The sequence below is a fragment of the Pteropus vampyrus genome, unplaced genomic scaffold, assembly GCF_000151845.1.
Source record: "Pteropus vampyrus isolate Shadow unplaced genomic scaffold, Pvam_2.0 Scaffold316, whole genome shotgun sequence".
NCBI lineage: Eukaryota > Metazoa > Chordata > Mammalia > Chiroptera > Pteropodidae > Pteropus > Pteropus vampyrus.
Genome location: NW_011889097.1, coordinates 742,046 through 764,683, shown reverse-complemented (window position 1 = coordinate 764,683; position 22,638 = coordinate 742,046). Strand labels below are relative to the sequence as shown.

Here is a 22,638-nt window from a genome sequence, read left to right as displayed (position 1 = left end):
TGCCGCGGACGCGACGTATGGACCGTCCCGTACCCACCGTGGGGAAGTGTGCGCCTCTCCCTTTTCCTTTTCGTCCAACCCCAGGGGTCCCCCCTTTGCCTTCTCCGCCTCCTGAATCTACCACCAATGGATCCCGTGTGCCGCTCCTTACCTCTCCTCCCTCCTCTGATCCCGATGTGCAAACTGAGCTGCAAAAACACCCGTCTCCCAAGCATTTGCTCAGCCCACTGAGATTTTGCTTCCCGGCAATCGTCAGTTTGGCTCAGATAAACTCGTAAAAGTTCTCTGCAAGTCTGGACGTTTCTTACGTTGACACCAAAATGGCTCATTTACCCCTTAAAGTTTGCTAAAACCCATACTCTAGAATTATAATATTCAAAGACATATACAGTAGAGTCTTGCTACCAAATTGAACAGAATATAATTTTTGAAGAAAAAGTTTCTATTTTATACTCAGATTTATAAATTCCTATGTTTAATATATTCTAGCACCTTAACAGTTCTTACAAGTAGAAATGCTAGCTCTAGCTATACGTACTCTCAATTTATTTCTAAACCCAGTGGTTTATGTTGTTTTCATTAACTCTGTGCCTTTCAAAAGATGTTAAATAGAGTCATCTTTCAGCCATTTCTTTCCCTTATTAAACAGCGACAGCAGTTAAAATCTTCCCACTTAGGTTCCACTGTCTTTCCAGGTATTTAATTTTTCACTGTTTTTCTATTCTGGACCTTATTAGTTTCTCCCAAGTCCTCATAAAATACTGAAGTCAAAACTGGACATATTAGAATATAACTTCCCCGAGTCTGCAGAAACTACAAGGACCTCAGCTAGTTCGTGAATGAAAAAAGTGGGGGAAAAAATGACATTTCTAATCCCATGAGCAACATACGATATAAAGAACAATTAAACTTCCGAAGATTAAATATTCTGACATGGTCCTGGCAAAAATCAAATACACTTACCCAACTCAGAAGAGAGCTTCGCGTTGCCTCTTTCTGGGTCTTCAATACGGTTATCTATCACGCCATCAATGTTGTTTGCTTTGAACTGTAATTCTAACACTCGATTTGGACCTCGAGTGAAACGGGGATAGAATTTTTTGGGGAATGGTCCGTGAGGCCCAGACCCCTTGATGGGCACATTCTTAAGTGGCTGAGTCACTTCACTAAAGTTGAAATAAACAAAAAGCAAAACCGTCCAGGTAGCAGATGTAAAGAGGCATCCATAACAGAAATATCGAACTGTGATGCTTCCCATTATAGACCTAGCATAGCTGAAGGCCCATTTTCAATTTCCTGCAAGAGAAGAACAGATATATTAGACATCTGAGAACACCTGTAAATCATCCACCAATCTCGTACTGTTTCCCAAACGACCAAGTTGCACTTCTGCATATTTACTTAGGACCCCTGTGCAAACCATTAACAAAGTCAGACGGAAGAAGATTTATGGAGAGCACTGAATTAAAAACAAAAGGATTCAACAATTAAAACCAGTGTGTCAGTGCTCAGAAAACCGATGACAGCAAAACAGCTGGCTTATTCATTCGCCCATGTTAATGGATAACATGGGCGAATGACTATGTAGTAAAGAAGATACTTCACCTTTGTCCTAGACTGCCTTCGGTTTGGTGTTTCCAGGTTCTAGCGTTTAATGAGGAAAATACAAGTACTATGTGTCGTGCTGGCACATCTAAAGTCCCAACTGTAAAATTATAAGGTTCTTTTAAAAATTAAAAAGACTCAACCCAAGGATCTTAAAATGTTATTAAAATAAGCAACCTAATAGTTCTAGTTTCTAATCAAAGATTAAACCTGCCCAAATGCCTACTCTAAACAATTACATTTCAAATTTATAACTTAAGAGTTCAAGTAATTTTATTTTTCCTCTCCTTCTGATGTCCTGTAAATAACATGGCATCAATCAGCAACTTCTCCCTAAGCTTTCCGGTAACATCTGGTCTTCATGGAAGCCTCACGCAACTTCCTGACGGATTCTGGGTAAAGAGCCCAATATACATACAAAATAGTCTCACCAAACATAAGGATAGAGAAACTCTACATAATGTACACAAAGAAGCAGTGCTACTTATACATTACTTATTTCTCCAGTATGAAATAATGATATTGTCCCCCCAAATCAGGACAAAACAAATCAGCTTCAGTAAACCTTGCTTCAAAACTTAAGCTGTTTAGCACAACATTATGCCATAAGCCTAGAAGATGGCAGATAGAACAGCTCAATTTCTTGACTATCTACCAACCAAGCACTATTAGTTATTTTACTACATATCAAGTCAAAAGCTTTAAGAACAAAGAAAACAACAACACCCAACAAACAAAAAACTACTACAGTAACACCAAAGGGGCAGGGGAAGTGACTGCAGCGCGAGGAAAGTCAGGGACCGATGGACACACTGTCACGTCAGCTGTTCCCACTATTCAATTAATGACGTGCGCCTAAAAGCAACCACTTTATTCAGAAGGAAATGTTCTCTAAGCAAGAGAATTAGAGCCATCAAGGCAAATGAGAAAACGAAGTTGCAAATTTGCCGCTTTGCAACAAAAATGTTGTAAAGAATAGAGACATTGAGGTGAAACACTAGTTTCAACTAAAACAGACATTATAATTTCCTAAAATATTTGCTTACAAAAAAAATAAATAAAAAACATTTGTAGGCAAAAATATTTATAGGCAAAAAAAAAAAAAAACCCCACGTAAACAAACATCAAAAACGAAAGCACTATTTCCTGAAGAGGCCATGAAATCCGAAAGTCCAAGACAAACTACACAGGCTGCTCTGGTTCCGGCAGGAACCCTGCATCTAAGCAGCCAATCCTTTCTTCAACTGCATGATGAGATTTCTATCCAGGCTGTTTCTATCACACTTCTCAGGCCTGCTCTCCACCTTGGCCTCCTTAACCTGAACACAGAAGGGAACCGCGCAAAAGGGACCGAGAGAAAACCCCGATCCCTTCTCTCATCACAGGAAGAGGCCAGAGGACACTCACCGAGGGCTAGTGCACCACGCAGCTCGGAACAGCAGGTGGACACTCTGACATTCAAGTCACTTTCACTCATCTAACCCTGCCGGCATGTTGGGCGATGTCCAGAACCTTTCGAAACCCTAGCTTCGCCTTGACTGGTGTTCATCCTCACCCTCGCCATATCCCGCTGAAGTAACCCTGCCCTGCTCAGCCCTGCGCTGACCTCGACCCTGACTCCCACTGGCCACTGTCACCCACACAGCCTCACAGCGGGCCACACCAGACCCTCGACCCCTCCCTTCTCCTACAGTTTACATTTCTTCCCTTTCTACCCCGGCACAGGTGCACACCCTCAAATGGCTTCGCTTCTTTCCCTGTCTGGTTTGGAGCAGGTTAGATGGCATCTTGAAGTGCTAAGTGTGAACGAAAGCATGGGAGAGCAACGTGAAGTAGAAGAGGACACGCGAAGTTTTAGGTAGGTGGCCTGAGGAGACTCTTCAGTCCAGGCCTGAACAAGAGTGAGTGCTGCACATACCTGGGGCACAGGCGTCCGCGAGAGGGCGGAGCAAAAGCAAAGGCCCTCGCCTCACACACGAGCGTGCCCGGGGGGGTCAAAGAGTTTGCATCATGTAGGCCACATGCTCTCGTCACAGGACAACTGAGTTAACACCAGTCAATGACAAAAAGATAACTAGAAAAAATGAGAAATATCTAAATGCAAATTAAAAATTATTTAGAATAATGAAAATGCTACTTTTCAAAACCTGCTACACCAAAGTTATAGCTTGGGATGCTAATTCAGGAAATACAAACCACAAACTATGAATTTAGAAAAATATAACTGAATAATCTAACAAAAGAAGGAAACAGTAACGACTTACCAGAAATAGAAAATGAAGACAAAATAAGATAAAAGCATAAAGTTGGCTCTTGAAAAGATCAATAAAATTAACAAACCACTGGCAAAACTAACCAAGAAAAAGAAAGCAGAAATAAACAATGCTGAAAATAAAAAAGAGGGCACATATAAATGCAGCTTAAAAAGTACTGTTCGTAAACTTCACTAAAATGGATAAATTCCTAGAAAAATATAAATGCACTGGCTAGAAAATCAGGAATCCTGGATGGCTTTATAATCCTTTTGAATATCAAACCATTGCAAAAAAAACTTCTAGATGATTTTACGAGTTCATTTAAGGAAAACATGACAGTCTCCAAAGAACAGAAAAGGAGGAAACATTCTCTCCCACTTTCTGAGACTGTTATCACCCTGATATCAAACCAAGAACAGTGTAAGAATGGAATATTAAACACAAGCTCAAAGAGATTATAAAAAACTTTTTAAAAAAACATGAAAACTGAAACCAACATTCTAAAAAATGAATACATCATGAACAAGTTGTATTTACTTCAGGAATACAAGCTGGTTCGGTATTTGAAAACCTATTATATTAACTGTGACCTTAAAAAAACTGAAGGGAAAACTTAGTGGAAATAGTTTATTAAAATTCAACACTCAATTCTTAGCAAACTAGGAATAGGGAAATCATTACTCTGAAAAAGAAGATCTCCAAAAATCTTACAGCAAAAATGATACTCAATGGTAAAAGGGTAAAATCTTTTTTCTTAAAAATAAGAACAAGATAAGGATGCCACATCGCTACTTGTCACACTACCATAAATATCGTATTGGAGGCTAGCGTTCTAAAACACTGGAATCCCTAGTGTTTACTAAAAATACAGATTCCTGGGGCTTTGTGCCAAATACGCTAAACCAGAATTTGCAGAGGAATCTACAGCTTTAATAAACCTCCTAGTTAACTCTGATGCACAGCCACATTTGGGAACCAACAGTATAATAAAAAGACAAAATCAAGTTCGAATCCCACTCTATCACATACTGACTGTGCAACGTCGGAAAAATGACAAAGTTTTCTTAGCCTCGTTATCGTCAACTGTAATCCAAGTTAACAACACTGTCTATCTTAAGTGGATACTTAGAATTAAACGAAATACTTAGAATTACATGAGAATATACTTAAAGTATCAGGTACAATGATTAGCACACACACACAATGATTTGCACTAGAGTTAAGACAATCTCCACAAACTGGCTAATTTTTGTTTTACTGTCTTCCTTTCACTTAGCACAATGAATGGCACATAGAAGATGCTGAAAAATATCTACAGAATGAAAAAACATAGCAGAAATTCAACGAATGTTAACTTTCCCCTCCTTTACGTTAGTTCTGAATGTAATATAGAATATAAACGACATACAGGACCATCCGTTCCTTACAGTGAACTACAAGTGTCTAACGTAGTCAGGCATCACCTCCCTAACCAGATCTCCCACTACTTCTCCTGTCTTCATTGTATCCTAGACACTGGTCTCCTTCTGAGTCACCAGTTGAGTCCATCGTACTCCCGCTTAGAAATTGTGCATCGGTCTCTCCCCTGCCTAGAATACTTTCATCCCAGCTAGCTTCACCTCTGCTGAATCTCTGCTCAAGTATCGCCTTCTCAATAAGGCTCTATCTAGACTACCCTATTTAAAACTGCCACTCAACTACCAAATACTGGCACTTCTGATTTTTCCCTACTCAGTGCAACTTACCACCTTTCTTACATACTGCATAATTCCTTGTTACATTTATTATTCATCATCTGTCTCCCCCATGCTAGAATATAAGCTTCATCAGAGCAAGAGCTTTTGTCTGTTCTATTTCCCGCAGTAGCCCATAAGCTTAAAACAAAACCTGGTACATAGCAAACATTTAACAAATATTTGTTGAAATTAATGAAAAAAAAACTACTGTAATATAGTTATCAATATGCTTGTGAAATGCCTCGAATTTCTAAACAAATGTACTACTATCCTATTTGAGCCAAGTAATACCTTAATGCTGTACATGGAGATCAGAACTAGCCAAATTTACTATTAGAAGAGGTACAAGAAAACAAGCTTTCACTGACCAATTTCAAAATAAAGGTCTCGATAAACACAGTGGATTACTTTCCATTTTTCCCACTGCATGATCTTGGGTTCCCTCCTGGCCGACAGCACCTAAGGGGCAAAACAAAGCTTTCTCCTCTCACCCTCACCCACAGGACCTGGCCGACTCCGTCAGGTTCTTCACAGAACGCCCCTGGCTCATCCTCACCTCACCAGCTCGACATCAAGAGTCGCTTCCTGACCCGTGAAATGTACTAGACTGTTAACTCTCAAGTAAACATTATTTCCCTCAAGCCATATATGAAATTCTTCAGAGAACATATTTTATGTAGTGAATCATTACATTAAGGAGCCTATAAAAAAAGCATAAAATCAGATTGTTTCTTTTATATAATTAACCACAATAGTCTTCAAAAGCAACAAAGACATTTGGTTTTTAGACAGGTCAAGAAGTTGACACCTAAATGTGAAGAAAAGTGGAAAGCAATCCAAAGTCTGTTATTTAATAAAATGACAAGTTCTTAACTACCTAAGAATTTAAAACACCCAAACAAAAATCAGAAACTAAAAATTTGATCTAATCTACGCTAACCAATAATGAATCCAGTATCTACAAAACATCTGGTTTTCATACTGTTAGCCATTCCTTCTACAAGCAAGTACTAATGGCTTCAATATGCAAGGGGGGGTCAAAACAGACATTTAAGGTCAGTTAATACAAAACGACTAGTGTACAAATTCTTTCAATCATAAACTTCAACAGTTAATTAACCCCAAACTTCAGCAGATAGCACGGTAATATATTTTTCAAAAGGTAAATGAATAAAAGACTACCCAGCTGTGTACTTGAATTTTCAGTGAAATAAGGCAGTGCGGTTTTGTTTTTCTTTAGTCATGGTCTGGCAGCTTGCCCAGGGACAGGTGCCCTGTAAGCTGAGAGTCAGGCTTTGCCAGGGAGGTACAGAAGCAGCACGGAGAGCAGTATACGCAATGTGCTGATTACAACGACAGGCCAGAGACCTAAGCCAGGCAAGTGCCAAGATGCAGAAGAACGGGGCAGGGTGACAGCGACATGGATGGGCCGGTGGAGCAGAGACCCTGGTGTGGCTGAGTAACTGTTAGTTATGTTTCCAGAGAAAGTTACCTGGAAAGACTGACTGTGGAGGCTGGAACATGGGGTGCCAGCACGCAGGCTGTGGAGAGGTACAGTTAATGACAGAAGAACCCTTTCCAGATACATGAACGGAGCTATCCCGATAACCGATCCGCCTAAGGTACACGCATACCTCAAAACCAAACCTACTGTTACTGTCACCATCTACTGTTATCTCGAAAAAGCTTTGTGGCAAACTATTTAGGTCACAAAAATCTAAAACCTCATGAGATCTCACTCAATTAAAATCCCAGCATCATTATCAGATTAGAGGGGTATTTCTCTATTGAGAGGGGTATTCACTATTGTGCAATAGTTTGACCTAAGAAGACCCATTTTTGAGATGCTTTTCATAGTCATTTAAAAAAAAAACGCAGTACACATCAGCTAAATTATGCTAATTTAAATTATGTAAAGTTCACTAAGACAATGCTTGTTATACAGTGTCACATTATACTTTAAATCATTCCATTAATCTTCCAATCATAGCCTATTCAATGTACTAAACAATCCAACATTTTCTTCTGAAAAATCATTAAGTAATCCTAAAGAAAAGGTTAATACTTAGAACACAGTAGGAGTTTTATGTGCTAGATATCATGCAAAGTGTTGGGATTAGTATTTTAAACTCTATCATGCTAAAAAAAATCAGAAAATACACATGAGCAAAAAGCTAAAAATTAAAAACCACTTGAAATCTCACCACTAGTAATATTTTACTATAAATTCTACTTATTTTTAATCTCTGTACTAGCTTTAAAATGTTATAATGCTATTGGCAATTACTGAAAAATAAATTTAATAGACTCAGGTTAGTGGCATTATGGTTAATTTCCTGGTTACTTTTATTTAAAACATTTTCTACAAAGAATATGTATTTCTTTAATAATCAAAGTAAAAAGTTTCTTAGGAAAAGACTTCCTAACTTAAAACTATAAGAACGAATCTGGAGGATTAAATATGTTAAGGCTCTGAATAAAATACAATGGGCCTTCCTTTTCTGTTAATCTCAGAAGCAAAGGGGATTTTAGCACCCTAAAAGGAAGGAATATTTTAATTCCATTAATTTGTCATAAACAGGAATAAATCTGAACACTGAAAATTCTAAAAGCATGATCTGAAAAACTTTCTTCTATGAACCATTATCTAGTTTGAAATTCACATGCGTCTTTTACTGTCCATCGTTTTTTACTACAAGACTAATGAGACGATTCTATTTAACTGAACAGGACAGCTTTCATTTCCTTTTAGTACAAAATAATTTTCATAATACTTATTGAACTTTAAAATGTCTATCTTTAAATGTTAGTATTTACCTTTCAGTAGTTTCCGGCTATTTTCTCGTCAGTATACTCTATTTCAAATTGTCAAATAGCAAACATTTGTTAGCTTTTTCATAAAAGAGACACGTTCATATTTCAGCTCAGCTAGTCATGTGAGTACAAATACTGACTTACAACCGGGCCCCCTCCCTAAATACCCCTGTGAAATTGCCAGGTGATGACAACACAAAAATACACATTACTTTTTCCCATTCCTTATCTACCCTGTAACGCAAGAAAACACTGCCACCAACATATTTCATAATTACAATTAAGAGATTACTGAATTAGGAGGTCGAGAGCAGATTCCAGACATCATATGCTCCCAGGGAATAATCCTTTGAAATCCCTCTGATATTTATGAATCTCGTCTCTATGAGAAAATCTAAGAACACCACAAACGCACGTAGCGTCGATATTTTGCATCTCAAAAGCGGAGGAAAACCACATAGTGATGCCAATGGGAGAAAGGAGCAAATTTAGTTAAACACTAAAAAGGAAAGTTAAAGGACAGACAGTGTGACAAAGCACTTCGAATAAGCGAACGTGGGCCACCTGCTCGGTCAGTGAGCAAAGCACTTCGAATAAGCGAACGTGGGCCACCTGCTCGGTCAGTGAGCACGGCAGGGCTGGCAGGCGCCGACCATCGGGCTCTAGCAGCCTCTCCGGTCAGACACCCACGGAGAAAGCAGAAGCGCCCCGCTGAGATGCGGGACACGGGAAGGAGAGCGTGACCGCAGGCTCCGAAGGGCCTGCGTAATAAACGCTTCACGGAATCACTGCGTTCCAGATCCTTCTAATTATATACGCTACTATGCATACTTAACCTGCTTTATTATGATCTGTCACATGTCAGTCATTCATTTCTGACCCCGTATGTCCTCTGAGATTGCCAGGCAAGCTCAGGAAATGCCCTGACTGCAGCTGTCTTTTTCTCACTCACTCCCAACAAAACGGCCCATATCATGTGAACAGGGGTAAAAAAAATCAAAGGTAGACAGAAGCCAAGCCGATCAGTGAACGCAAGAGGAAACGGAAGCGTGGGGGGAAGTGGCAGCGCACGTCCCCCACCCAGAGAAAGTCAAATTCCATAACTGCAAAAGCTCGGATCCACCGCCCTTCAGGCTGCGGCTCCTGACGAGGAGTAGGTAGCCACTTACGACACCCTAGTCATAAAAATCTCTCTCAGCTCCTGCCCATAAAAAGGGAATTAAATCCATGGCACATCAGATGAAGATGAAATGAATGAATAAGAAACAAAAACGGTTGCTAGAAATAAATGTTCTGAAATATCAAAATAACTGAGCAATTAAAATGGCTTCAGGCATAGCCAGTATAAACGAGCACATGTACATCCACGGTCAACGTGGCCTTCCACAGCCAGCTTGGTCCTGAGGCCCCAAGAAACACTAGCAGAACTGACTGTCCTCAAACCGCGGCTACTGAGTACGTTATTCTGCTTGTGTGTCATGAGTTTCTTGGGGACATAAGGTGCTGACAAAGGAGCTGCCGTAGGTTAGTCAAGGATGCAAATTAAAACCGACAAAAAAAGAGAACAAAATACAGTCCAGGGTGTAAAACAGAGAAGGAAAGAACAAGGCTTATATTTCTTCCTCTTGGTTTTAGAGAAATAAAGTAACTTGCTTTATGGACACACAGCTAGAAGGGGAGAAACTGAGGTCTGAACCCCAGTCACCTGATGTCAGACCTGTCTCCTTAATCCATCCCATCGCCTGGCAAGGAAGAGACCAATGAGCTCCTGTTTGCCATTCTTTAAAAACTGTACGTCATCCAGCAATTTTTTGAAACATAAATTTACGTTTCCTACAAGATTAAAGATCTGAGTACCCCTCCCCTCAGGGCGTTACCTGGCACGACCACTCAAAACTGCCACCAGCCCCCTCTGGACTCTAAAAGCGTTCTCTCTTGCGCCCTAGGCACAGTGCCATCCCGGTCTGACTAGCCGTCCCGGGGACCGTGACCATGGTGACCATGACGGAGAGGTAGTGAGGGGCTCTGCCCCCCAAGTGCCTGAAACCCTACATTACAGAATCATTCCTTTAGGTCTGGAAAGCTTGTCTTGTCTTTAATATTTCCTACCTCGATGGATTTCAATCCAAATAGGAGCTGTATCCTTTTTCCCCAGTCAAAATCTTCGCAACTCCATAAATAAAGTAAATTACATAAATAGGGTAAAAGCTCGTGTAATTCTTCATGTTAGAAAAACACTTATCCTCAGAATACTGAAAACCACTGCTAAAAAGGGGGGGAGGGAGGGGAGGGAGGATGGGAAGCAGGCAGGCAGGAAGCAAACTCACTTTAAGGAAAATGAGCCACAGCCTACTATTCCGAAATGGAAAACTTAAAAAAAAAAAATTTTTTTTAAACCTTTCTTGCTCAGGATTATTTTCTGGATCAGAGTTCAACATTCTCAGCCATTACCTCTTCACATGCTCCTACTACTCTAGTCTCCGTCTCCTAGGATTCCAACCGAATAATGCAGCTTTCTCACTATATCCTCTGTATTTCCTACATCTCTTCAGTGTTTTCCATCTTTTTTCTCTCCTACTTCATTCAGGGAGGTTTCTCCTGGTCTTTCAGTTACTTTCTAATTCACTATGAATCAACAGAACCCTTCGTTTCTTTCGGTTCTACTTGTTAGACCCAGTATTTAGCTGGTTCTTTTTCACAGCAGTCTCTATGTAGCATTTAGTTCCCTGCTGAAACGTTTAAATCCAGCTTTTCTGTGCATGAGCTCAGTAAACGTGACTTTAGTCTGCTTTTTCTACTATGTAAAACGCCCCCTTCCACCACCTGTTGTCTGTGCTGGTTCTTGTTCAGGCTGTCTCCTGGCATGCTGGTGAGTTACATGGATTTGACTGTGGACTAGCTAGACGTGGTATTTGAAAGATCATTGCAGAAATAACTTGAGGCTTAAGAGGACGTTATACTCTAGAGGGGATTTTCATTTGCTTCCCTGAGGTGACTGTGGTCACCAGCAGTCACACTGTCTTAGTCTGATCTGCGCACCTGAGATCTCCTAAGCTCCCCTGAGTGACTTGGGGCCTTCGGTGCAGGGAAGGCTGGCTCTCCATACGCCTGAGCTCCAGTCTGCAGCCTTCTCATGCAGCGGCATTAGCCATGGCTGGTTCACCAGGAGTCTTGCCACTGGCGATTCCGAGACTCCAGCCGCTGCTCCTCCACCTCGTGAGACTGTCAGGCACACTGCACAGCCTCTCAGCTGCTCTACTCGAACAGCAAACTCAAAGAGGAAGAGCAGCCCGAAGCAAGATGCTCGCCTCTACAGATTTCTGTAATCGAAATTTTAGCCCCATAATTCTTCAGTGTCTTGTATACGCTCATGCATTCCAGAAGCATCGACTGGTTCACACTAGGTTACACAGTCTGGCATTACTAGAAGCACAAGGCCAGAGTTACGTTCTAAACTGTTGCTTTTGTATTTCAAAGTGAACAAGATAGGTATTGCCAAAAAAGAGACCATCAGCAAATAATAACATAACAGAATATTGGGCCTTTTTCGGAAAACTCATTTAATAATGCAATCTAACACCTCAAGAGATTTAGAAAGCTGACAAACCTGACTGATCTGACAAATGGCCAATTTCTAGCCTGGCTCATCCTGTTGAATCGAGCTACATGAAATCAATACAGCAGACACTGTCATGTGGATGTCCTCTTGAGCCTTACCATCCTGTACAAGACAAATATCATATAATTTCACTGATATGTGGAATCTAAAGAACAAAACAAACAAAACAGAGACGAACTCAGAGATACAACGAACAAACTGGTGGCCAGATGGGACGGTGGTTGGGGAGATGGGTGTAGAAAGTTAAGGAGATTAAGGAGTCCAAGTTGCCAAGTATAAGTCTCCAGGACGTAAAGCACAGCGCAGGGAACATAGTCGATACTATGCTAATAACTATGTATGGTGTGAGACGGGCACTAGACTTTTCGGGATGATCTCTTCTATGGACCTAAGAGACATCCAGACCTGTAGAGAATTTTTAGAATTGTTTATTTGAGCCAAACTGATGACACATGCTGGGGAACGAGATCTCAAATGCTCCCAAGAGTAAGTTTTGTCACATCTGAAATTGAGGAGAATGGAAGATTACAGGAAGGTGAGAGAAAGCAAGGCATGCCGGGATTGGATTACAGGATAGTTAAGATTATTTGCTCTCTTGAGGGTGGTTATGTTTTAGAAAGAGGGATCCAGAAAGAGCCATTTCAAAGGTAGTTATCCTAGATACACAGAAACAATGGACAGCACTTGCTTAAGGCAAAGATAAACCCTTTACTAAAGACTGATCTTCACATGCCTGAGGCGGGACTACCTACCATGACCCGCCCAGTCAGGAATTTATGACCCAGTCGCCCTGTGAGGTTACTTGCCATGGAAGCCCTTTTTTTCATCCACACTTCGTAAGGTACATAAATGTTGAATTGTTGTAGCCGCCAGCCCCCGAAAGACACACGGACCATCAGAAATCAGTGAGTTACAAGAAACACACTCTTTATTCAGCCAGCTGGGTCTGCCAGGGGTACGCAGACCCCAAATTAAGCAGCCCCGAAATGTAGAGGTACAGGGTTTTTAAGCCCTAAATCCCATTCCTAATTCTGTCTTAAACACAAAGGTCTATTTTTCTCCTATTCACTACCTGTCAACCCACAGGTCGGTTGTGCAAGCGGGGTACAGAAGCGGAAAGCTTATTGTTAGAATGTGATGTTCCCATGGGCGACAGCCAAGCAGTAATTTTCCAGCCAGCACAGAATGACTATGTTGTATACCTGAAACTAACATGGCAATGTATGTCAACTGTAATTGAAAAATAAATTTTAAAAAAATTAAGTTAAAAAACGGGGGTGACTTCTGATTAGAAGCCCACTCCCATCCTTACGACAAGAGCTAGACAGAATGAAAATTAACAACACTTGGACCCATCAGAGAACTGCCACCCAAAACCTGGAGACACACAGCTGAGGTCTGCTTACCTGCGGCAGAAGCTGCGGGAGCCACAGCCTAGTGCTGGCGGCTGGGTGTGGACTGGCTAGAGAGTAAGAAACTCCCTGGGGGCAGAGGCGACTTCTGTGGGCTTTACCACACCTTTACCCCTCACAGCAGGTCCTCAGGGTGAAGGCAAGGATCCCAGAGAGCTCCCCGGTGCGTCTGGCGGGGGAGGGGAAGAGCAATCTTGTGAACTCTGTGCAGAGCTCAGCGTAGCAGTGGCTGGGAAAGGCACCCATCCCACCCCAGCCCCTTCCAGCCTTCCTGCCAATCTAAGGGAAAGCATCAAGGCTACAGGAAGAGGACCGGATGTGCAGCTCGGGCAGGGAGAGAGGCTGCGGGGGAGAGCGCTCACACGGGACCCGGGCTGAGGTTTACTGGGAGGGCTGCAGGACCCTCGCCGTCCCTGACACTCCACGCCGCACCAGCGGGACTCTGAACATCACTAAGGTGGGCTACAGCTGAAGAGCTACAAGACACAGACTCTGGGGAAGAGTCCATACTGAGAAAACCCCAAAGTCAAGTAGGCACATAAAAACAAGGACGCTAGAACGTGAAGTCTCTGGCATGAGACTTCACTAAACATAGGCAAACCCCTGTTAGTTCCAACTACATGATACGACGTGTCAGTCTTTCCAAAAAAAAATACAAACCACAGCAAAAAACAAGGGGAAATATACTCCAAAGAGACAAAGCAATCATTATAACCTGACTCAGATGACACAGATTTGGGGATCAGAATTTAAAACATCTATAGCTAATATGTTAAGAGCGCAAATGGAAAAAGGCAACAGTCAAGAATAGTAGGCTAAAGTAAACAGAGAGATGGAAACTACACTGAAGACAGTGTAACAGCGACGAAGATGCCTTCCATGGGCTCCGGGCAACAGACACGTCCCGAACTGAAACGCAGAAAGGAAAAAGCATGGAAAAAACAGAATATTCAAGAACCATGGGACAATTTCAAAAAGTATAATGTACACATTACTGGACTATCAGAAGAAAGGAGAGAAAAGGAAACAGAAGAAATATTTGAAGTAGTAATGGCCACAAACTTTCCAAAATTAATGAAAGACCCCAAGAAACTGAGACTACCAAGCAGATTAAATAACCCACAGAACCCTTACCTAGGTATCCCATATTCAGAAAGTCAAAAGACAAACAAAATCTTGAAAGAAGCCACAGGGAGGGAAAAACACCTCCTTCACAGAGAGAAAGAGTACAGTGAAATATTTAAAGTATAAAAGAAAAAAACCCACTACCTTACTACCTTAGAATTGTGTATTCACTGATATTAGCCAACAAAAGAGAAGGAAAAATAATGACCTTCTTAGACACAAAACTAAGGGATTCAGCAGCAGCAGGCCTGCTCTGCATGAAATGTTAAAAGTCTTCAAGCAGAAAGGAAATGATACAGGTCAGAAACTTGGGTCTACACAAAGAAAGGGAGAACATCAAAGAAGGAATAAATGAAAATAAAACCTTTTCTTTCTCTTATTCTTAACTGATTATATAACTAAGTAATAAAAGTAACGTACTGGGTGATCACGGCATATTGATAAGTGGCTAAATGACAGCAGCGTCACAGGAACGGGAGGGAGAAATCAGAACTACTTTACTAATGAGGACCCACACAACACGTCAAGCAATATACTGTTCCCTTAAGGCAGCGTCAGATTACTTTAAAGTTTATATTGTAAACTCTGGGGCAACCACCAAAAAAAATTCTTTTATGTGCTATGTGGTAGGTGGAATAATGGTCCCCCAGGAGTATGCACATCCTAATCCCCAGAATTAAGGTGGCAGATAGAATTAGGGTTGCTAATCACCTACCCTTAAAATACAGAGATGACCCTGGATTACCTAGATGGGCCCAATGTAATTGCAGGGTCCTTAAATGGGGACGAGGGAGGCAAGAGGAGATGAGAACGATGCAATGTGAGAGGAGCCCTGGCCGCTACCACTGGCCCTGAAGACGGAGGGAGGAGGCCTGGATGGCCCCCACAGCCTCCAGAAAGTGAGGCAGGCCTGCCAACACCCCGAGCTTAGCCCACAGAGACCCGTTTCAAACCTCTGACTTCTAAAACCTAGGATAATAAACTGTGCTGCTTTACAACACTAGGTTTGGTAATTTTGTTACAGCAGCAATAGGAAACTAATAAATGCTGAGAGAGAAGATAAAACTGAATCATATAAAATGGCCAATTAAAAAGAAACGAAGGAAAAAGCAAAGAATACAAAAGAGTTACAGACATGGAACATAGCAACCCAAATATATGAATAGTCACTGCACATGTCAGTGGTCTAAATACACAAATCAGCAGAGATTGTCACGATGGACAAAACAAGATCCAACTTTATGTTGTCTATAAGCAACTTTAAAGACTTAGTTAGACACATTCAAAGTAAAAGTACTGAAAGATACACCATGCTAACACCAACCAAAAGAAAGCCGGAATAAGTATATTAATTAAAAAAATAAAATAAAGCAGACTTTGATAATCAGAGATAAGGAGCGTCACTGAATGATAAAAGGCCAATTCTCCAAGAAGACATAATAATCTTGACTGTGTAAGTACCTCCCAAGTGGGTATCAAAACATATGAAGCAAAAAACGGAAAAAACGAAGAGAAAGACAAATCCACTATTATAGTTGCAAATTTTAAAAACACTGTCATTAATTGATCAATCAAGCACATATAAAATCAGTAAGGAAATAGATGACCCGAACAATATTATTAATTCAATCTAATTGATATTTATAGAAAACTCCATCCAACAACAGCTGAATGCACATTCTTTTCTAGCCCACATTCACCAATGCACACCACATTCTGGGCCATAAAACACACTTTAACAGACTTCAAAGATTAGAAATCACATAAAGTATGTTTTCAGGCACAATGAAATTAAACTAGAAATCAGTAACAGAAAGCTAAAAAAACCCTCAGATATCTGGGAATTAAAGTTTCAAAAGAAATTTAAAAATACTTTGAACGAAATGAAAATATAACTTGTAGGATGCAGGAAAAACAACTTATAAGGAAATTTACAGCATTAAATGCATATATTAGAAAAGATCTAAAATCAATAACCTAAGCTCCCACCTTAGAAAACCAGAGAAAGAATTGCAATTTAAGCCTAAGGCTACCAGAAGAAAATAATAAAAATTAGACAGAAACCAGTAATACTGAAAACATGAAAATAAGAAAAACCAATGAAACCAAAGCTAGTTCTTTTAAAAGACCAATAAAATTAATAAATCTCTAGGTAGGCTATCCACCAATACCTCCTCTCCACCTCCCAAAAAGGAGAGAAGTCACAAATCACCAATATCGGAAATGAAGGACAGAACATCATTACTGTTCATGTGGACATTAAAAGGATAATAAATACTACAAACAACTCTATGCCTACAAATATAAGATAAAATGGACCAGTTCCTTGAAACTACCAAAACTAATACACAAAAACCCGCACACAGATGTTTACGGCAACTTTAACTCACAACTGCCAAAACTTGGAAGCAACCAAAATGTCCCCAAAAGGTGAATGGATAAACAAACTGCGATACAACCAGACAACTGAATATTAGTCTGCAAAAAGGAAAGAAGGAAGAAGTAGAGAGGGAGGGATAGGGAAAGACAAGAAGAGAGGGAGGTAGAGGGGAGGAGGAGGAGAAAGGAAGGAGGGAAGGATCAAGCAACAAAAGATATGGAAGAATCTTAAGTGCATTTTACAAGAAGTCAGCTTCACAAGGCTACAGACCGCAGGATTCCAATTATAAGACATTCCACATCCTGAAAAAGGCGAAACCACAGAGCTGATAAACAGATCAGTGGTAGCCAGGGGGCTCCAAGGGTGGGGAGGGTGAGGAGGCTGAGGGCTGACTAGGTGAAGCACAGATTTCTTTTTAGGGTAGTAAAACTATTCAGTATGATATTAAAGAGGAAGATACACAACACTGTGCATTTGTCAAAACCCATAAAACTTTACCTAACAAAGAGTGAACCTTAATGCACGCAAATTAAAAAAAAAATTATTTAGGAGCTCAAGGGATCCTAGAATGGAATGCAACATGTGGGAGGAAAAAAAATCTATATAATGAATGTATGAAAAAAGTCACTGAAGGGAATAGGGAGGAAAGGTGCTGATTTAACGTTGGAAATGATCGAAGTCTATGAGACTAAAGGCAAATGGAACCATACACATGCACAGTACTCTAGTTACCCAAAGAGATATGGGTTAACCATTCTGAAAACACTACATGTACAGTCATGTGTCATTTAACTAACGGGGATGTGTTCTGAGAAATGCATCGTTAGGCAATTTCATAGTTAAAATGGCCATACGTCCTAAGGCAATACACAGATTTAACTCAATCCCCATCGAAGTTCCAATGGCATTTTTTGAAGAAACAGAACAACAAAAATCGTCAAATGTGCATGCAACTGCAAAAGACCCCGAAAAGCCAAAGCAGTCGTGAGAAAAAAAAAAAAAAGTACAAAACTGGAGGTCTCACACTCCCTGACTTCAAAGTGTTCTACAAAGCTACAATCATCAAAACAGGGTGGTATTGGCAAAAAATGAGACACACAGACAAATGGAATAGAACTGAGAGCAGAGAAATAAACTCACACACATATGGGCAACTAATTTTTGACAAAGGAGCCGAAAAACATACGATGGAGAAAGGAAAGCCTCTTCAATCAACGGTCTGGGAAAATTGGAAAGCCACACGCAAAAGAATAAAGCTATGCCGCTATCTCACGCCGTACACAAAAATTAACTCGAAATGGGTTAAAGATCAGAAACAATACATAGAAGAAAACATAGGTCAAACTTATAGACCTTGGTCTCAGAGATGTTTTTGTGAACTTGACCCAAAGGCAAGGGATGTGAAAGCAAAACTTAATGAATGGGACTACATCAAACAAAAAAGCTTCTGCAGAGCAAAAGAAATTAAAACAAAAAGGCAACTAACCAAATAGGGGCAGAATTTGTACATGATACTTCCAATTAAGGGGATAATATCCAAAATATATAAACTCAACAATAAACAAAATGAAAAACCCAATTAAAAAACAGGCAGAGGACTTCAACAGACAATTTTCATAATGACATACAATCAACAGATATATGAAAAGATGCTCAACTTGACTATATGCAAATCAAAACCATAATGAGATACCATCTCGCACCTGTTAGAATGGCTATTATCAATAAGACAAGAAATAACGAGTGTTGGAGAGGCTGTAGAGAATAAGCAACGCTCATAAACTGTGGGTGGGAATGTAAACTGGTACAGCCGCTATGGAAAACAATATGGACGGTCCTCAAAAAATTAAGAATGGAGCTAACATATGACCCAGAATCCCTCTTCTGGGTCTCTACCCAAAAAATTTTAAAACATTTATCTGTAAAGATATATGTACCCCTATGTTCACTGCAGCGTTATTCACAGTAGCCACAATATGGAAACAACTTAAGTGTCCTTCAGTGGATGAGTAGATGAAGATGATGCGGTACATATAAAAAATGGAATACTCAGCCATAAAAAAAGATGAAACATTGCCATTTGTGGCAACATGGATGGATCTTAAGAGTATCATGCTAAGTGAAATAAGTCAGATGGAAAAGGACAAGACCCATATGATTTCATTCATGAGAAATATAAAACAGAAAGCAACAAACGCAGACGCAGAAGCAGACACAGACAACAGCATGGTGGTTACCAGAGCTGGGAAGGAGTGGGTAATAAAGAGGGTAAAGGGGATCAAATACATGGTGACAAAAGGAGACTCTGGGTGGTGAGCACACAAGCCATATACAACAGTGTATTATAAAACTGTCCACCTGAAACTTATATGATGCTACTGACCAATGGTCCCACAATAAATCTAATGTAAAAAACAGATACAGCAAACATGAGACATATGAGGCTTCTGCTGAGGGAGCAGTGTACTTTTACAACAAACTTTTAGTAAGTACAAAAAGTACGCTCTAAAAAAAAGGATAAATAGTAAATACATAACCCAGCAACACGGTCACTTATTATCAAGTACACTGTACGTAATTCTATGTGCTATACTTTTATGGGACTGGCAAGTTTATTTACACCAGTATCACCACAAACACATCAGTAACGCATCGCGCTAGGACATTACGAAGTCACTAGGTGATTGGACGTTTTCAGCTCCATTATAATCTTATGGGACCACTGTCACATAGGCAGGCCATTGTTGACCAAAAAGTTGTCATGCGGTTCATGACTGCATAACAGAACTAAACAATTAAGTAAATGGATGGTGGAAGCCAAGTTTCTAATCGCTGGAGTAGGTTACAGATAAGCAAGGGCAGAAAGCTAGAATGATCCATGTGGTGACGGATTAGAGTTCAAGACATCTTGATATAAAAATGCTTAGCCTAACATGTTAGCTTTAGATACAGATGATTACACATATATTTACACATAGGCATATACAACAGTATGTACGCATATATTTTCTTGTCAGCTGAGAGGACCCAGAATAATGACACCCCAGTCACACAGGCATCCCTAGTGTCTATATCTTGGTTTCTAATAGCATAGAAGGATAAAAGGAACCAAGGCTCCTTGGAGAAATGATTGATTCTAGGACCGAGGCAGAAAATAGACAAGATGAGCCTAGAGCACCTTGTAATGTCAGAAAGTAAGAAAATGCCACACACACACACACACACACACACACACACACACACCCTCAAAAATAACAAAAACCCACAATGATGGGATATGTCAAAGGAACAGATGAAACCAACTGAAAGAGCTCACAATAGCCAAAGCTAAAACAATGTGAGCAACAAAATAAAGTAGGACTGCAGTATAAGCCGGGTCTAACAGTATGGGCAGCCAAACGATACATCGATCGGTGATAAAATTACAAACTGCAGGGCCTTTTAAAAAAAGCCTTTGACAATGGCACAGGAGCCTTAAAACCCTTTAAACCCTTGGTCAGTAATCTCACTTTAAGAACAAAAATCCTAAAGAAATAATAAATCAAGTGAAAAACTTGGGCATATCCTAAAGCAAACTCTAAAAAGTGCTACAATAAAGATATAAACAAACTATATAGAAACAAGTATGGAGAAATTAATTTTGTATGAAAAACTTACATCTCAATTTCTATAAGAAATTTTAAGTTTGACTTTAAAGAAAAAAAGTCAGTGGCTAAATACTGAAATATTTCAAGCAGAAAGCTCGAGTCTTGGGAAACTGCAACATGTATTTCAGTTCTCCAAACAGAAAACTAGAATGGTTAGCTAAAATGAATACAACTAGAATGGTTGGCTGGATAAAGCTAATGGAAAGTGATTAATTCTACCAGGAAAGGCTGCGGCTCCAACCCTGAGGATGAAAATTAACTTGTTCTGCATGCAAAAGAGAGCATCTTTAAGCACATATTTGTTATAAAGAAAATTCTAGGAGCAGTGTGCAAAAACAGTTTGGAATATTTGAGAGAACAAAATCTAGAACCATGAAGCCCAGTAAGAAAAATTCCATTAAGACAGTCACGGCTTGAGCTAGTCCGTGGAAAGGAGGATCAGAGGCAGAATAGTCTGCACATGTCAACTTGACCGAACTTGACAGGGAGCGGGGGTGATAAAAACAACGCCCAGCTTTCAAGTCTTAGTGGCAGGGAGCACGGAGAGCACAAGTCTGGGAGGATAAATAGATGATGAATTTTGTTTTGGACATGTTACATTCAAAACAACACTGATATGGAGGTGCCCATAGCTTGAAATTCAAATCTAAGTCTCAGAAGTTAAAAATAAACATCAGAATGATAGTTTCGGTTACATGGAAATAACAGGTGAGGAGGGTTTGAGCGATGAGTGTAAAAAATGGATTAGGGCGCAAGCACTGAACCCCTGCGGACATGCATATTTAAGGATCACATGGAGAAGGAAGAGCCTTGGAAGGACCTGAGAAGAATCATAAAGTGCGAGAACCTCCAGAGGGTGTGCTGGACCAGCAACGCCAGCTGTCGAGATTTACAGAGAAGTCCAGCTGCTGGAAGTTAAGGTGGAGTCGTCAAATTGAGCAAAGCCAAGTTAATTAAGGTCTTTTTAAAAAAGCAGTGTTAAAATGGGAAGTTTATTAGTTCCTCAAAAACTTAAACATAAATTTACCATACGACTCAAGAATTCCACTCCTAGGTACATAACCCGAAGAACTCACAGATACATGGAAACGTATTCAGAGCAGCATTATCCACGGTGGCCAAAAGGCAGAAACAACCCAGTGTCCATAGACGGATAAATGGATACACAAATTGTGATATAGCTATACAAGAGTCTGATTCAGCCATATAAAGGAATGAAGTCTCCTATATGCTATAACATGAATAAGCCAGATACAAAAGGGCAAATATGGTATCAGTCCACTTCTGTGAGGCATCTATCACAGGCAAATGCACAGGAGGGGGAGTTATGGCTTAATGGTTACCGTCTGGGATGATGAAAATCTTTTAGAAAGAGTCGTAATGGTGACAATATTGCAAATGTACTTAACGTGTTTGAATTGTACACGTCCTATGGTTAAAATGATAAGCTCTGTTATGTATATTTTACATTTTTTGAAGTAAAAAAGAACCCAAGGTGCAAGGAACAGCAAAGAAACTGTCCAGATGTGCAAAGTGTCCACTCTTCTTTCATGAACTTTAACTTGTGAAGCTCAATTAATACATGTTGAAGGCGGGCTGTTTTTTTCTGAAGGCAGAGATCTCAGCACCCAGCATTTCTAGATAAAAGGGGGAAACTGAAAAAATTTTGTGGGTGCACAGCAGCATGAAAAACATACTCAAAGTTATCATTTCGTTTTATATTTGGAAAACCAAATCATAATCTAGAGATAGAAAGGAATGCTGGGCCAAATCCGCTTTGATGATAAAAATAAACAAAGCTAGTGCATCGTGAGTGTAACATTCCTCAAAGGGTGAAGTCTCTCAGAATTGGAGGGTGGGGACTTGATATTTTTATAAGTATCCAAACGACATCAATCTTCAGAATGAGGAAAACTGTACAAGACAAATAACCCAAGTATGGTCCAAAAGAAACGAAAAGAGAAACTTGAGAGGCTCATCACCCAAACGCCACGTGTGGACCTGGCTAAAATCCTGACTGGCACACACCAGCTGCTGAAAAAAAA

At 40.2% G+C, this 22,638-nt stretch overlaps 1 protein-coding gene across 9 annotated transcripts in view; it reads right to left on the bottom strand.

The window, feature by feature from the left end:
- Nucleotides 1-15,130, bottom strand: part of GALNT11 (polypeptide N-acetylgalactosaminyltransferase 11) — a 60,870-nt gene extending 45,740 nt beyond the window's left edge. For 8 of the 9 annotated variants that reach the window (XR_002776708.1, XR_002776709.1, XR_002776712.1 and 5 more), the window contains exons 1-2: nucleotides 15,068-15,130; nucleotides 964-1,296 (exon numbers count right to left, since the gene is read on the bottom strand). Coding sequence is in view for 2 of the 9 variants with exons in the window: in XM_023521799.1 (XP_023377567.1) it covers nucleotides 964-1,258 (295 nt within the window). In the remaining 7 variants the exon portion in view is untranslated. Of the gene's footprint in view, nucleotides 1-963; nucleotides 1,297-3,012; nucleotides 3,036-15,067 lie in introns of those variants that run through there. The other variant, XM_011377566.2, reaches the window with a different exon arrangement.
- Nucleotides 15,131-22,638: the final 7,508 nt, after the last annotated feature.